Genomic DNA, 16,244 nt, shown 5'->3' with positions numbered 1-16,244 from the left:
TGAATCTCTCTATTGCTCAACGATCAAATGACGAAGAATCAACATTCATTTGACCATAGATAACCGCGTTCACTTCACCTATGGTTGAAGACGAGTCGTCGTCATCATCATCGTCGCCCTCATTCAACTCTTCAATCCTTTTCAATACTTCGTTCAATTCCGGTCTCGCCTCTGGATCCTCTTTGCAACAACTTAACCCGATCTTCATCACGCTTATCAACTCGCCGCTACTGTTCTTCGCTCCTTTCATCTCCTTGTCGAAAACCTCGTTGGTCTTCTTCTCCTTAACCATCTTGTTCACCCACGTGGCTAAACTCATGGAACTATTGTAGCTCGTCGTTAGGTAGTTCTCTGGAAACCTACCCGTTAAGGTCTCCAAGATGAGTATACCAAGGCACCACACGTCGGTTTTCCTATTAATCTTACCGGTCTTAGCGTACTCCGGTGATTTATAAGCCGTCATCTGCGTTTGAGCCTGCTCCTGGTTTATCAATGATCTCAAAGCATAGTCGCACAAGAGAGGCTCGTAGTTCTTGTCCAAAAGCACGTTGGAAGATTTCAAATGCCCATGCGGAACCACTAGGGTTGGCAGCTCGTTGTAGAGATAATCCAAACCCTTGATAACTCCTTTTATAATATTCAACCGGGTTTGCCAATAAAGACCCTGTTTGGTACTAGAATGGTTGCCTGTACAAACAAACCCTACTTGGTAACTTAAATAAGTAATAAAAGTGATTTACAAGGATGGGGAAGAAGAAGAAGAACTTGCCATGAAGGTGACAAGCCAAGCTACCATCAATTATGAAGTTAGTAACCAATAGCTTTTCCTCTTTCCTATAGTAATAAGCCAGTAACGGTAATATGTTCCGATGGTTCAACCTTCCTAATCGTCTCATGTGCTCATGGAATTCGTCCTTTCCCACGTGATTCATTTGCTTATAGTTCTTCACCACCACCGTTTCGCCCGACCCTATGCTGGCCTTGTATGAAGCTCCAAAATTCCCACTACCCAGAACCTCAGCCGAAGCTCTTAACAGATCTTGCAAATCGAACCTTTGGACTTCCTTTCCGAAGAATATCAATTCAGACCTTTTCATATTGTGAGCTGGAGTCGGAAGTACTGTAGCTTTCTTTCTCACTTCGACGGGAGGTGGCGACGGCTTATACGACTGCCCGACGAATGGTTCCTCCCCCGTTGTTTGAGGTGGTTTCCGCCCTAGGAGAAAGCAAATAAGTAATAGAATAGCCACTACTAAAGCTATAGATACCATAATGAGGACAATGATTAGACCAGTTGATGAGTTCATAATTGATTCGGGCGGAGGGCTCGTTGGAGGACGCAGCGGACTTCTGCGAGTGCCGCATTCCATGAGAGGTGGTCCGCATAGATTTCTGTTCCCTGCAGCACCGACAGAATAGATTTCGAAATAATCAATACTAAAGGCATGGAATATATACATTACGAATTGTTGCAGTGGGGTACCTGAGAACATAGTTGTAGGCATTTTGCTTAAGCTTTTAGGAATTGGACCCTCAAATTGATTGTTAGCCAAGTTCACCACATTCAAAGAGTTCCCAGTAAACTCAGGCACCGGACCACTAAACTCGTTCCCCTCCATTCTCAGAATCGAAAGATGAGGCAACTTAGCCAGAGATGAAGGAATTTTACCGCTAAAAATATTATTAGCCAAAAACACTTTCCTCAACCAAGTCATCTGTGCAAACGTATCATCGGGAATCTCCCCAGAGAAATGATTATTGGATAAGAACAACGTTTGCAATCTATTCATCTTCTTAATCTCAGGAATTCTGCCTTCAAAGTTATTTTTCATAAGATTTAGAAGGCGCAAATCCTGCAACTCATGAAGACTTTCAACATTCATCACCCCTGATAGACCCATTCTCTCAAGTTGCAAACCCTTTACCTTACCTTGCTCGTTGCAAATAATACCAACCCAGTTTGATCTTTCTCCTGTACATGGAGGAGCCGAAGCATTCCAATTGTAAAGAGCTGAAGGGTTCGATAACGTGTTCTTAAACATCAACAGGCTCTCAATCTCCTTCTGGTCACCGGCCGAGGGGACGACCATTAACCACGATGATAAAGCAACAACGAATGCATAGAATAACGATGAAACTGGCATGCGCACAAGCCTGGCTATGTGCATGCCCATTACCATTGCTGGCTACAACGTGAAAGCTTTGGTACAGGGGCGTCGATACTGAGAATTGTATATGATTGCATGAGCCGAATTAATTCCTTTCTCGTTTCTTTCTTTTTTCCCCTTACATTTACTTCCTATATTTCGTCCTTTTTTGGTGCTGAAGGGAAAATGTGAGGGATGGAAGAGAGTTGAAGAAGAAAATCATGGGACAAACGCCACACCAGGATGCGTTTGGCGTAAAGTCCCGAGAATAAAAGAGTTGGTGAGGATTTTTGTACCAATAAGAATAAAGATTGAAGGGAGAGGGTCCAAAGTTGGTGAATTTGTGTTCACCATGCTATATTCTATCGCATAGGACAAAGATTTTGTGGTTTAGAACCTGAGCTGTGCGTCATGAGAAATCCAAGGCCATCCTTCAAATTTTAAGCATTTATTTGCACTCTATTAATTGGACGGCTTAAACCATTTTCCTATTTATATAGTTTATGACTTGTGTGCACCTATGTTCTTCTCTGTCCTTGATCATTGGAGGAATTATAAAACAACGGGTGTAGGTTGTCATCTCATTCTATAAAAAAAATATTATTTTCTTTATCTTTAATATATATTTTTATGTTAGTCGTTTGATTAAATTTTTAACGTTTCCCTTCTTTGCATGTTCATGTTTATCTTTAATTAGTTGGTTTGAACGTGTTGATGGTTTTGAAAAAAAAATTCTATTCATATATAATTTACTTTTAAAATATTTTTTGTTTATTTAATAAAATTAAAGTCTATCATTAATTAGAAAAAATAAGCATCATTAAATTTATATAATTGATAGTATACATGTTTAAGTAAATCAAACTAATATCATTTCAATACTAATTCAGTAAGTTGGAACATCTTGAAATGATCTTTATGTTAATCTTTTGGTTAAACAAAGTCTTGTATTAAATGCAGTGATCAAAGTGAAAGCACTCTAAAAGTTAAAGGACCATCAATGTAGTATGCCTGTTTATTTATTTTATAATTTTGTTGAAGCGGTGTTATTTGTTGAATATTTTAAGAACCATCGATTACATGAAAAGATTTGATTTATTGATTAGAACGGAATAAGTTTATACATAATTCATTGGATAATTTTCATCGTTAGCATCGTACCAATCTTAATCCTTATATCATGTATTATTGTATTATGTTGGCAATCTGCGGCACGATGCGGCACAGGGCGTGAGAGCATCGTATGCCTATCAGCCGGTCACCTTACCCTACAACTTATATGTCTTCAAAGTTGATAGTTATCTATCTCCTTTGAAAGTTTAGGAACCTTATGCCGTAGGCAAAGACAGAGAAAAAGAGCAGACACCAACCGATGTGTGCGACCGCGACCACAGGAAGGAAGTCATACTCGAACCCGAACATTTTCTTTAGGTATAATTTAATCGGAACGTTCGGGTATCCAGGCACCTCGAGATAGTAGTTTTTGTCTCCCAGTTGAGATGTAATAAGGCCATCGAGTGTCCAAGATACTGGAGTGACCCAATAGTACCACCTCCACCATATCGGGATTTGCGGTCTCGGGATGAGAAAACCCGAGAAGATGTTCCAGAAACTTAGGAAGAATGACATGACAATTGCTGCAATTTGGGGTCCTGGAGTCAGAGAAATAACCATCATCCCATACAATGTGAAGTAGACAAAACTTGCAGTCATGAAGTAGTAGAACCACAGGAACTTGTCGGCCTTCCATTCATACCCTATCATTGAGTATAGGAGTCCAGTATATATCACTATCTGGATTGAAGTATAGATTATCTCTATTGCCACCTGAAAAAGGAGGGATGGGATGTAAATAATTCTACGCCCACCATTTATGATCGTCGAATTAGGTACCGATGGACATAGTCGAGAGATTTTCACCTGAGCAAACGCATAAGGAAGTGCGGAGTACATTCCGGCAGCTCTTTCGCGATAAAAGACTGTTCTCTCTATAGCAACAACGCCTTGCACCGATGCAGTATTCACTGCTCCAAGGAAAAACACCGCGCAATACATGGCTCCAAAGAAGTTCAACACATCTTGTTGTTTTGCTCTGTCGATGATTAGTTTATAAAAATGATTTGGTTAGCTTTACATCGTATAATGAATGCCAACAGTCTTTGTTTAATTGATTCAAAGCACATTACTTACATTTGTTGTCCTTTGTTCCAGAAGATAAGGCCGAACAAGATGCCTACGACGATCGTTATGAAGAACCTGATGCCATTATACGAAGGATTCCTCATGTAAGAGCGGTGTTGTTTCAGGAAACAGACCTTGCATTGAGAAAGGAATGGTAGAGAATATTTGGTTGGGAAGTAGAGATCCTGGGAGCCTGGAGCTGGAGTACTTTGCTCTTTAATAAGTTCTTGATTCCTCCTGTGAGTTTTTTTAACACAAAGAGGAAGCGAAAATCGTACTATTAGTACTCCTTAGACCACTTCAGATAAAGCTAATTTGGCCTTAATTATGGTGTTGTATTGGAACATACTGATAAAGTAGGGATTTAGCATAAATTTCTGCAAAGTCTACATTCAGTTGATTCTCAACCGCTGGAGAGCTGATTTCAAGCATCCATGTTGCCGGATTATATCCTTCCTTGATCTTCGGAACTCCAGGTATAGCCTACAATGCAAGTGGAGCGCGCATTTTAACCATCTACTACGGATTTTAGCTCGTTGTTGGTCGATTAAAAAACAAATTCTCACCTCAAAATACTCTACAAGATGGTGAGAATTGCTACCAAGAGGTCCAGCATAGATGATTTGCCCTCCTCTTTTCATCAGCAGCAGCTGAACAAGTAAATAGTAAGTTGAAAATGAGATATATAAATCAAATAATGAAGGGGGAAACGTAGGCAGCAAATTGAAAGTCTCTATACCTCATCAAAAGACTCAAAAATGGCTATGCTAGGTTGGTGAATCGTGCACACGACTGTTCTCCCTGTATCGACCGTGTTTCTCACGGTCCGCATGACAATTGCAGCAGCCCTGGCATCAAGTCCGGAAGTTGGCTCATCCATAAAGATGATTGAAGGATTCGCAACCAGTTCGACCGCGATCGTCAACCTCTTCCTTTGTTCTGTTGAAAGACCATCTACTCCTTGAAGGCCAACTAAAGCATCCCTTAGTGCCGTGAGCTCAACCAATTCCATAACCTCTTCAATGAACATCTGTGCATAGTCCATAATCAAATTTAAACCTTTTTTTGGGGTAATTACAATGGAAAATGACGGATTTTTCTTTAGAAATAGTATAACCTTTCTTGTCTTGGTATCAACTTCCGAAGAAAGGCGAAGCCAGGCCGAGTAGAACAGAGATTCGTAGACGGTGACATGAGGCGAGTGGATATCGTTTTGTTCACAGTAGCCACTGACACGAGTAAACGTAGTTTGAGTCTTTGGATATCCAGAGATGCTTATGCTTCCCTCGATGTATCCACCGGTTTTCCTTCCTGCTAATACATCCATCAGGGTTGTCTTCCCGGCACCGGTGACACCCACCAATGCTGTCAATATCCCAGGTCTAAAAGCACCACTAGCATCTCGTAGCAACAGAAGACGACTCTCTTGAACACCCTGAGTCTTCATTTCCTAGAAAATAAAAAACAACATTTCACCTTATTAACTCGTTTGTCTCATGAAATCGATCTCATACAATAACATGAGAAGTCTTGAGGAAACAATAACTTACAGAAGGCATATCTACAGAGTAGCTAACATGGTTGAATGCAAGCGAAAGTGGTTTGAAAGGCAACACCATTCCTCTTCTACACAGCCGGTCTGCAATGTCGGCAGTATCTAAAGAATTTCTCACCGGCAGATCAATACCTACAATCCACTCACAAAAGTTCAGGCAAAGCATCATCTAGGAAGAATTGTTTTGTTCATTGAGATTTGAAATGACCTTCTATGTTTTTTCCAGAGAATAACTCTTTCTTGTTCTTATTTTCATCTTCATCAACAACTATAACTTTGGAATCGCGCAGAGCTGAAAATTGATTCACATAGGAACAACTATTACTTCGGATTTTGATTCATATAGCAACTGTTTGAAGTACTTTCATTAAAAATGAAACTAATAATGTAACTTACGGTTCAAGTAAGTCAATGCAACGATGAATAAAACGTTGAAGAGAATAGAAAATCCGAATAGTGCTGCAACACAAACCCAAAACCAATGATCCTCTGTAAAGAAGCCTCTAGTCTTTAGAAGAAGTTTTCCGACTGTCGTTGCATGAAATCTGGAGTCATTAATTTTCTGCATATTCAACGTTTTGTAATACAATAAGGTCAAGAAGATGTAGGTGCCTAACCAGTGTTCATACATGGATATGCATGCATACTAATATATATATATATATATATTAGTAAAGATCTTACCGTATTCCATCTTTCATCAAGAAATTCATTCATGACTATGGCATTTTGTCCATACATCATTGGAGACAAATAGTAGCCCCATATCATCCATGGACCAATGTCATCTGCAGTTAAAAAAAAAGGGTTGCCATGGTTGAACTTAGGATAAACAATCATATGCCTTAGCTTACTGCTAGGTTTAACTGCATAATTTTTACAGTAAACAGAGATGAAAATCATGAATTGCTTACCTTTGGCAACAACGAAACCTCCAAGCACGAAAACCATTAGCAAGGTGAAGGTACCCAATGCGTTGGCGATGACTTGTGTTCTTGCTATAGCAGCAATGAACCTAAAGAGGGATAGAGCCATCTGATGAATGCCTATGAATGCCAGGAACTGTCTGAAGAATCTAAATATGCAAAGAAAAAGAATTATTCAATAAAAGAAACCGGTGTTCATGATTCTCAAGAAACTACAAATTTTACAGTTTGTGAGAATGTTAAAAACTGTAGAGCCTATCTACCTGCCAGCAGATGGGGCAAATCCAATGGTGTAGTATGTGAGGCAGATCCATATTCCGGATTCCAGAACCGAAAAAGGGATATTGATTATCCAAATAGGAAGGCTAAAAGCCCATGGAGGGTAAAACAGGAAGTCCCTTTGTTTATAGAAAACAGGAAGCCTGAAACACGTCATTGCAAGTTCGGCCATACCATTAAACATCACATTGATTAGACTGTAAAACAAAGCTCCTAAAAATTTCGATCCGCCTAGTAAATTGCCTGCATGCATTTCTGTTTTGAAAAACACGGTCATGGCAAGTATCGACACGATCGTAATTTTGACGGTCTTGAATATATACACAAATGCGTTACGTTTCATTAGCAACCACTCTCTTGCAAAGCATGCCATGAACAATTCCCAGTTTGAAATACCATACTTTTCTGTAATTAACGCAGGATGGTGTGCTACTGATCTGTCATAAGGGACCCTAAGATCCGATTCAAGCTGTTGGCCAATGTGGAATGAGTTGAAGCCCTGCACAAAGTCCGAAACTGTAACATAGCTGTAAGGCTGGTCTTTTCGGAACCAATATTGCTCTTGGTCCTTCTTGGAAGTTACTTCTTGCAAAAAGTCTGCAACTGCTTTTCTTTCAGGGCATTTGAAACCCATGTATTCAAAGAACTCAAGGACACATTCATTGGGACCTTGGTAGACTATTCGGCCCTCCGAAAGTAGGATAATGTGGTCGAACAGATCATATGTCTCCGGTGCTGGTTGTAGAAGAGAAATGACCATGGTTACATCCATGATATGAACCATTTGCCTCATGAACTTGCAAATCTGATATGTGGTAGAACTGTCCAGCCCCGTCGATATTTCATCCATGAAGAAGGCCTTTGCCGGACCAACCAACATCTCTCCTGCAATTCAGGTAAACAGAAACTATTAGAATGCCTAGGCAAGTAATCTAAAATTACAAATATGCTTGATATTGAGTACCATCTTCACATGCTGGTAGAACCATACCAGTTGTCAAGCGCTTCTTTTCACCACCGGAAATACCTCTACGCATTTCGTCTCCAACCAGAGTATCCGAACACATTTCTAATCCAAGTATCTGTTTAAAAAATTCATAAAAAGGGTTACTTTGCTTTGATTGGTGTTCAATGGACACAAAAAAAAAATTATGTCGAAGGCAAACCTTAAGAACATAATCTGTAACCAAGCTGGTTTTTTGGCCTGCCATAGCTGTTGCTTTCATGAATGCATCAATTTCAGGATCCGGCTTGATCCCTGCCTCTTTTTCTCGCTTCGAGAGCTCCTTCAATATCTCATATCTGGTGCCAACGCCGAGACACCGTCCCGAGAAATCCAATGTTTCCCTCACCGTCATTTCACCATGGTGAACATCATGGGGACCGATGTAAGCACATGTTCTATGAGGAACAAACTCACTCATTTCATAACCACAATATGTGATTCTCCCGCAAGACTGCAACCAATGCCAAGTTATTAGACCAAAATATTTCAGATAACCGTTGTTAGCCTCTATGAGTACTCGAGAAGAAAGGAAAAAACGTATTATTAAGAGACTCACTCTTAGATCATGATCAAGTTTTCCCACAAGTGCTCGTAGTAGTGTTGTTTTTCCTGCGCCTGGAGGACCCAAAACTAGGGTCATCCTATAAATTTCCATACAAATTAAATGATAAATAGCTGGTTAATTGTTTCATCCTCCAAACTATCTTTCATTCACATATAAGAACATGTTAACATTTTTTTGCATGAACTTTTACGAATATTTTTCAGTGAATAGCATTTCATCTATTGAAGGAAGTTTGTATTATTGTATAATGCTAGTTTGTCCCACCTTTTCAAGGGTAACACTACACTAGTATAAAATACGAGGACATGAAAATATCGAGGATTTTCCATGTAATTTTACCTTGATGGCCTGATAATTCCACTAACATCTTTAAGTATCTCAATCTTTCTCTTCTTAGATGGTAGAAGCCGAACCAATCCAAGAATACTCTATGTTCCATGAAACATGGAAAGGCGTGTCACTTATCCAACAATGCCACCATTAAAAAGGAGAAGAGGGAGAAGAGGGAGAAGAGATACCTCTATAATGTTCAAAGTAGTATTAAGCAGTGTAGGAAGAGCTCTGCTTCCTACATAAACGTCTCCTTCAACTGATAAATGCTCAAATCTAACTTCAATCTTTGGAATTTCAATCCCAACTCTTCCATCAATCAAACCCATATCCATAAATCAGATCAAATATCCAAAAAGAAATTGCTTTCTTTTCTGTAACTCGGGAAAAAAAAAGATAGCATAAGCAATTAAGCATATATACCTATCAGTTCGGTCTCTTAATTTCCTGAGGAACTTTTCATTATCTTCATCGACAACCTTCAAAATACTGTCCATGAGTTGCTTCTTTTGGTGAGGTCCAAGCTTAGTTACGTCAACTTGGTGAAGAGCAACTTTCCCATTATCACCAACTCTCCTAATCATACTCTTCCTAAGCCTGTCATACACGGGAAGGCGCTCGATGGCAGCCCACATGAGGTCTTCCTCCGTATCATGGCGTTGGCTCCGCTCGAACACCTCCGACGGAGTCTGCCAAATATCCTGGAACCTCGCCGACCCCCAACCCTGCCCGCTGCTCATCGATCTTGCCGACAGATCATCTCCTGCTAAAGTTGACGCCATCTTTGTAGTAACAATAAAAGCTGTGAACAAATTAAAATGATTCTATCTATTTCAGCTTATATAACAGGTTCCATTTCAGCAGCTAACTAGAAAACTGTGCTCGTAACCACTGCTACGTGCTTAAAATGATGTCTGGAATGGTAGGAATTAGCAATCATATTTTTATTTTTGTGTGGTGAAAAGAAGGATAGAGAGCCGGTGTATGTCTGGACAGTTTCACCATGCCGTTGGCTATAATTAGCTATTTTGTTTTTCTTTTGATGCGACTGATGTTATCGTTTTCTTCCCTTGTTGTGGAGCAGTCAATTACAACGAAAATTTGTTACATTTAGCAAATACATATATTTAATCAATTTTAATAAATTGTAATATATTAAATATTTAGCGTCGGTTTGTTTGTGAAAAATTAATTACGAAATTGGTTTTTCTCGAAATTTCGTGTTTATTTCACGTAATTTATTTTTCGGAAAATGTTTTCCAGTGTTTGGTTGGAGGAAAATTGGTCGGTCAACGTAAAATATTTTCCTTGTAAACAAAATTTCCTTTGTGTTTTCTGAAAAATGACTTATGGTCTGATTTTCCGTAAGTAATTTTCTAAAATTTTCACTTCAAAGAAAAAATATTCAAAATAATTTTATTTTATGAATTTAATATTAATAAAATATTTTAATATCATTTTAATCAAAATATTAAATTATTAAAATATTTAAAATATATTTAATAATATTTCTAATAATAAAATATTATATTTTAATATTATAATAAAATAATCAATTATATTATAATAATATAAGATATTATATTTTTATTTTAATAATATATAATAAATTATTAATAGAATTTATATTATTTATTAATTTCATAGAAATAATATTATTAAATTGTTAATAATGAATAATATTATTTATATATTTAATATTATTATAATAATATAATAATATTTTAATAAAGATATTTAAAATATATTAATTAATATTTTTAAAATATAATATAACACTATTACTTTAATAAATAATTAATATAATTTATAATATTTTTATTTCAATAAAATATACTAATATTAATATTTTTATTAATAAAATTATAAAGATAATATTTAATAATAAATAAATTATTTTAATATTTTAAAAATAATTATATTAAGTTTTATGATAAATAATATTATTTATTGTATTTAATATTTGAAATAAATAATTAAAAAAATCATCAACTAGTGGAAAAAAGTTTAAACAACATCTTCAAAATGTTGTAAAACGTTTTCCAGAAATATAATTCATTTTCCATAATTCCAGAAAACTAATTATAACGAAACAAACAGACCCTTAATACAATTTTAGGTACTTAAGTTAATCTTCAAATTTATTTTTGGTGTCTGAAAATAATTTTGTCAAAAATAGATGTTTAAACTTTCTCCGTTACATTTTTCGGTACATATTGTTATTTTTTTTTATTTTTTACGGTTTAATATCCTAAACGTATATCAAATATCAAATTGACTTTTAAATACATGAACTGTAACGACTATTAAATTTGGTTGTTATCTGAAACGTTTCATGTATAATTTTTTAAAAAATATGTTTAAAAAAGATTTAATATTATACTTTAAAAATTTTAAAAATCCAAAATTTCACTACCAATCGATCACTGTCAGTCAGTGGTGATCACGGTTAACACCATCAGAACTATCTCATCGTGCGATCAAAATTCAACAATCCATCAACCGTGAAACTATATCGATCGTCGTGAAAAACGTCATGAGGGGTCGCAGATTTTCTAAATTTTCCTTTATTGTTTTCCGACGATTCCAACAATTACAGTTGGTTGTACGTTATATCGTCACCATTAGATTCCTCGCCCCGCTTTGAACAAAATCTAACCGACGGTGACCCTTTGTCGTCATCGGAGGTGGGAGATGAGAGGGAGAAAGACATGCGGGAGGAGAGATTATTTTTATTTTTTTAAAAGAAAGTAACATTTTTATTATTAAAAATAAAAAATATAACAATTGATAGCTAAAATATTAATCGAGAAAACATTAGGCACATATTCTTAACGAAAAAATCTTTAAGCCTCAAAAGTTAACTTGATGTATAGTTTAGACATTTAAAAGTGTATCTTTTTAATATTTTTTATAAAATTTTATATGCGTGACACATGTCAGATAATTAGTCATTCAAAATATAATTAAATTAATAACTCGTATATATATATATATATATGAATTAAATTTATAAATAATAATGATATTTAAATAAAAATAAAAATTTATACATAAAATTTACGCTTAATAGAACTTCAAACCTTACCATAAAACCAACATGAAAACGTATTCCTTTAGTTAAAACATGGTGGACCACTTGGTTCCCAACCATTACATTCATTTTCTATCTTGTTTATTTATTCAATTTTAATGCGACTGCTAGATTTATTTTATAATATTTTAAAATTTTAATTAACTGATTTATTCTTTTCAATATGATACGGTCTAAATAATTTAAGCGTTTTATTAACGAATTATTTGATACATAAATGTTATAATTTTTTTTGACAAAATAAATGTTATAAAATTAAATTTGTACAATCATTTCTATTTTTTATCATTAACCTCTGAATCCTAAATTTTAAATAATAAACTCAACATTCTAAATATCGTAACCTTAGATAATAAATTTGATTTTACACCATATATAGTTAGACATTTTAAATATATATATATATATACATATATATTATTTTTTATTTTTTAAAATTTTGAGATAAAAAATATATTATAGGAAACAATCTTAATTGTATAGCATCCCATGCTGTATGCAACAAGTTTGATTTGCCATCTTCCAGTGGCACATATCTCTGCATCACCAACTTAAACAATGTCATATGCCAAACATGGAGCAGGACACAAGGCCCAAGTGTTTTGTAGCATTTAAGATTTACCTTCTGGGGACATGATTTGTAGTTCTCACCCCACCCACCACTAGCTCTGTGGGTGCTAAGTAGGAATTGAACACCTCTGCGCATCGCTGCGCAACTGGTATATGTCTTGCGTGCCGCTGCAAGCCCTCCGAGTGCGAACCACGTACCGTACGTGAAGCGAACTCCCCACTTGCCATACCTGTTGAAGTGTTTAATCTGATTCGACTCTAATGCTTTTCGAAAAATTAATCATAAAAGGCTTATTCGATTAAATCCAGAAAGCGCATACCATGAACCATCGGGCATTTGTATATCTTCAAGGTAGTGTATAGCATTCGTAATGAAATTCTCAGTCTCTTTCTTCCTGTGCCCAGGGTACAACTTCTTAAACAGAACCAAGGCATGGATTGAAGATGCTGTGCACTCAATGTATTCATGCTCGGTGACTATATCGGCCAAAAATTCGGTGGGATTAAGCATCTGGAGAAGAAGAACAAAGAAGGAACCATCATTACCATATGTTAACTAAGAGTACACCAGAGTTTAAATATCAATGACTAAGCACTTACTTCCAACCACTCTTGAGCTCCAGCAGGCTCTCAGGCAGCTAATCCTCCATTTTTGCTCTATATTTAATAATTGAAGCGTTTTAAGCTTATCGAAAAGACGGAAAACTTTAACTAAGTGAAAGGTATCCTTGAAAATCTAGGGTGATCAAACTCTTACCTGAAGGGAGAGTATAACATTGACTGCATCATATAACTGCTGAGGCTCCATTTTCTCACCAACAATTTCTGGTGGCAACATGGACATGAGCAGACAACATTGCAAAACAGAGGAATATCTGTAAAGATAACAAAAGAATATTTTTTTAGAATGCGTTTGATTGAGACTTAAGAAATCAGTTGCCTTCAAGCCTTCTGCAGTGCAATCAGAAACTTGCAATCCATGATTCTTGATCAGAGAAATTCCAAGATCCCTTCGAAATGTGACGGTACATTTTCTTAAAGTCACCGGAAGGATTGTCTTTGACCTAGTCATTATAATCAAAAGATAACAATTATTGTCGGTCGACATTTGATGAGCAACAGAAAAGATTGGAAAAGACTTAATGTTGAATGAAAGTTGATATTAAACCTGAGATTTCTTGATGGAAGTTATGTCCTCTCTTGAGTACAGGTCCAATTTGTGCAGTGAGGTTACTTGCAAGCAAAGCTTGAACAGCGAAACCAGTATCCCATTGTTGACTTCCAAAGCTCCGCAGACCAAAAGTCATGGATTTTTTTCAAATGAAAACCAATGCTTGAAATAACAAGAGATTCGAGAATGGATGTGCACAAACCTGCATCTTCATTCCATCTTCAGCTACCCAAAGGTAATCCAGGATTCGAGCAAGGTGTTTCCTAAAATAGTCACTGTTTGGCTCTTCAGCCCAACAGGCGAGCATGCATAATACCTAATGACACCAGATGGTTGGCAATCAAATAGCCATTCATACATGTATCAAATTTTTGAAACCTCAACTATGATCATAAAACTACCTTCTCCACACAACCAATGGTGATGTATCTGCTATTTTCATCTTCATAGTGGATGTGTTCCATTGTTAGTTGGAGAGCCTTCTCTCTGATCAACTTGTTAAGAAGCCAACGAGTAAGCAACGGTTCGGTACGTATATATAAACTGTCCCACATCAGATCCTGAATCAAAGGGTGTGGATAGTAGATATCCTCCTGTAACAAAAAAATGTTTTATCAATGTTTTATGAACTTAATTCTGGTGTCGTTAAATATCCTTGCAGTTTGTTATTTGAACTCAACAGAGATAAACTTACAGGTGCACATAAATGGCGTATCTTCTTCCAGTTAATTTTATTGTAAGGCTGAAGGTATAGTTCTTCCCTCAATTGTTTGATGAGAGGCGTGATCGGCCCAACGAACCTTTTTCCGTATAGATAAGACATTGGCATGTACACCATTCGACAGTAGCACCGTATTTTAGCTGCACATTTGAAAGGCCAGTTATGATTAACGTCCTTTATCTATATACATATATGTGTGTGTATATATGAGCTGATATTAGTGCAATGAAATTGATTCGTGCAAACCTGGATGCATAGGAAGGAAAGAAGGAAGGAGCCAGAACTCTGGGGGCATTGGGTTAGCTCCAGACCACTCAAAAACGCCATGTATCTACAAAAAAATGGGAACATTATAAAATTTCTTTGGTTTTCTCAGTCTGAATATGGATAAATTTTAAAGTCAATTTGCAAAACATGTGCATTCATGCAAACAGAAAGCCAAGTCTTTCCCCAAGAGGGCATGTGAGTGACACTGCCATGGTCAAGAATCCACTTGCGGGCTTTCGCACCAGCGTTGTCGAGTCCGCCATCGGGTCCTTCCCCAAGAATACGCATGCAAATGTAGCCAAGTGTGGTGCAGAACATGGTGCTGTGACCTTCTATGTGCAATCCCCAACCACCAACTTCATTCTGCACCACATTCATATAAATGCTTCAGTAAACTTGTATATATACACCAATGATCACAATATATAATATGTACCTGATGGTAGTACTGATCTTCAAAAAAAAAAAAACCTGATGGTAGTATATATAACGAAGGATTTCTCTACGATGCTCTTGGGGGAATATTGTGTAAAGGTGTCCGGTGATATACATACTGAAAATCTGCAATTTTTGAGCAGATAACATAACATTATAGATTAATATTTGCATTTGGTTAAGAATTGATTGGCGAAGGAATTTTAACAAGGGTGGAGGGAAACACAATGGACCAGCATTTTCAGCAGGCCAATGACCGTCACTGGCTTGCAAAGCTGATAAGAAATGGACGGCCCTCCTCGGTGCTGTTGTGGCCTTCTCATATGAGAGTTGCTCACCGTCTTCAATTTTCACTGCTGCTATATTTTGCTTGAAATTCCTTCCCCTGAGAAACTACCAACCATCACTTGATATGAACCACCGAATTCATTCAAATTAAGAGTAGAGAAAGAGCTCCGAAATATATAAAAGAAGGGGCTGCATGTCAAAATAGTCTGTTTCATATGAGATTTCATTAACTATAATTAAGAGTAGACAAAAGTCCATGCTTATAAACTGATATACTTGAAAGATTTTATCCTCAATTTCATTCCCAAGTTAATTTGGTACATTGAATCCAATTTGTTTGGATAAAACTTTTAAAAATTGTTTGTTTTTAAATTATATATCTAAGCAAATTAGTCTGCACACTGCAAATGTGAATAAAAAATTCTTTTAAAATTTAAATAAAATAATATATCCAAAATGTAAACTCTTGGGTGAACTTAAGCTCTTTCCTGCCTCAAATAAATTTTTTAGCTTTAATATTTTATTTATATTAAAATAAATAAAACACAAAAAATGTCAGCCATTATCATTAACAGTGGCATACGTAGGCCCGGGCCTACTGTATCTCATCTCATGCACAAAAAATTAAAGGGTTAACTATAGGTTAGATATTTTACTATAATCACATATTTGATCCCTATTATTCATATATTCTCTCAATTTAATCATA

General features: G+C 36.3%; 2 protein-coding genes and 1 pseudogene across 3 annotated transcripts; all 3 read right to left on the bottom strand.

The window, feature by feature from the left end:
* On the bottom strand, positions 1-2,180 carry LOC120191560 (pollen receptor-like kinase 5). Its single transcript, XM_039194500.1, has 3 exons — positions 1,484-2,180; positions 770-1,399; positions 1-687 (listed from the first exon to the last, which is right to left on the bottom strand). The coding sequence occupies exons 1-3, from the start codon at positions 2,178-2,180 to the stop codon at positions 17-19; spliced, it is 1,998 nt and encodes a 665-aa protein (XP_039050431.1). The 3' UTR covers positions 1-16.
* A 1,226-nt stretch (positions 2,181-3,406) lies between these two features.
* LOC120191558 (ABC transporter G family member 39-like) lies at positions 3,407-9,771 on the bottom strand. 2 transcript variants are annotated; one of them, XM_039194498.1, is made up of 19 exons: positions 9,413-9,771; positions 9,178-9,298; positions 8,999-9,087; positions 8,651-8,735; positions 8,255-8,545; positions 8,080-8,170; positions 7,073-7,973; positions 6,798-6,958; positions 6,568-6,671; positions 6,280-6,445; positions 6,092-6,175; positions 5,879-6,015; positions 5,446-5,778; positions 5,068-5,358; positions 4,895-4,978; positions 4,678-4,811; positions 4,338-4,565; positions 4,068-4,239; positions 3,407-3,974 (listed from the first exon to the last, which is right to left on the bottom strand). In XM_039194498.1, exons 1-19 carry the CDS (start codon positions 9,769-9,771, stop codon positions 3,450-3,452), a joined length of 4,356 nt encoding a protein of 1,451 aa, XP_039050429.1. In that variant the 3' UTR covers positions 3,407-3,449. The 2 variants fall into 2 exon arrangements, with proteins under 2 accessions (XP_039050429.1, XP_039050430.1); XM_039194499.1 differs by lacking the exon at positions 3,407-3,974 and having other exon boundaries at positions 4,108-4,239; positions 4,338-4,347; positions 4,463-4,565.
* Positions 9,772-11,422: 1,651 nt separating this feature from the next.
* On the bottom strand, positions 11,423-15,695 carry LOC120191589 (annotated as a pseudogene).
* Positions 15,696-16,244: the final 549 nt, after the last annotated feature.

The sequence above is a fragment of the Hibiscus syriacus genome, unplaced genomic scaffold, assembly GCF_006381635.1.
Source record: "Hibiscus syriacus cultivar Baekdansim isolate YM2019G1 unplaced genomic scaffold, ASM638163v2 tig00116970_pilon, whole genome shotgun sequence".
Classification (NCBI taxonomy): domain Eukaryota; kingdom Viridiplantae; phylum Streptophyta; class Magnoliopsida; order Malvales; family Malvaceae; genus Hibiscus; species Hibiscus syriacus.
Note: the sequence above shows the minus strand (reverse complement) of the source record. Positions and strands in the feature narration are given on the sequence as shown.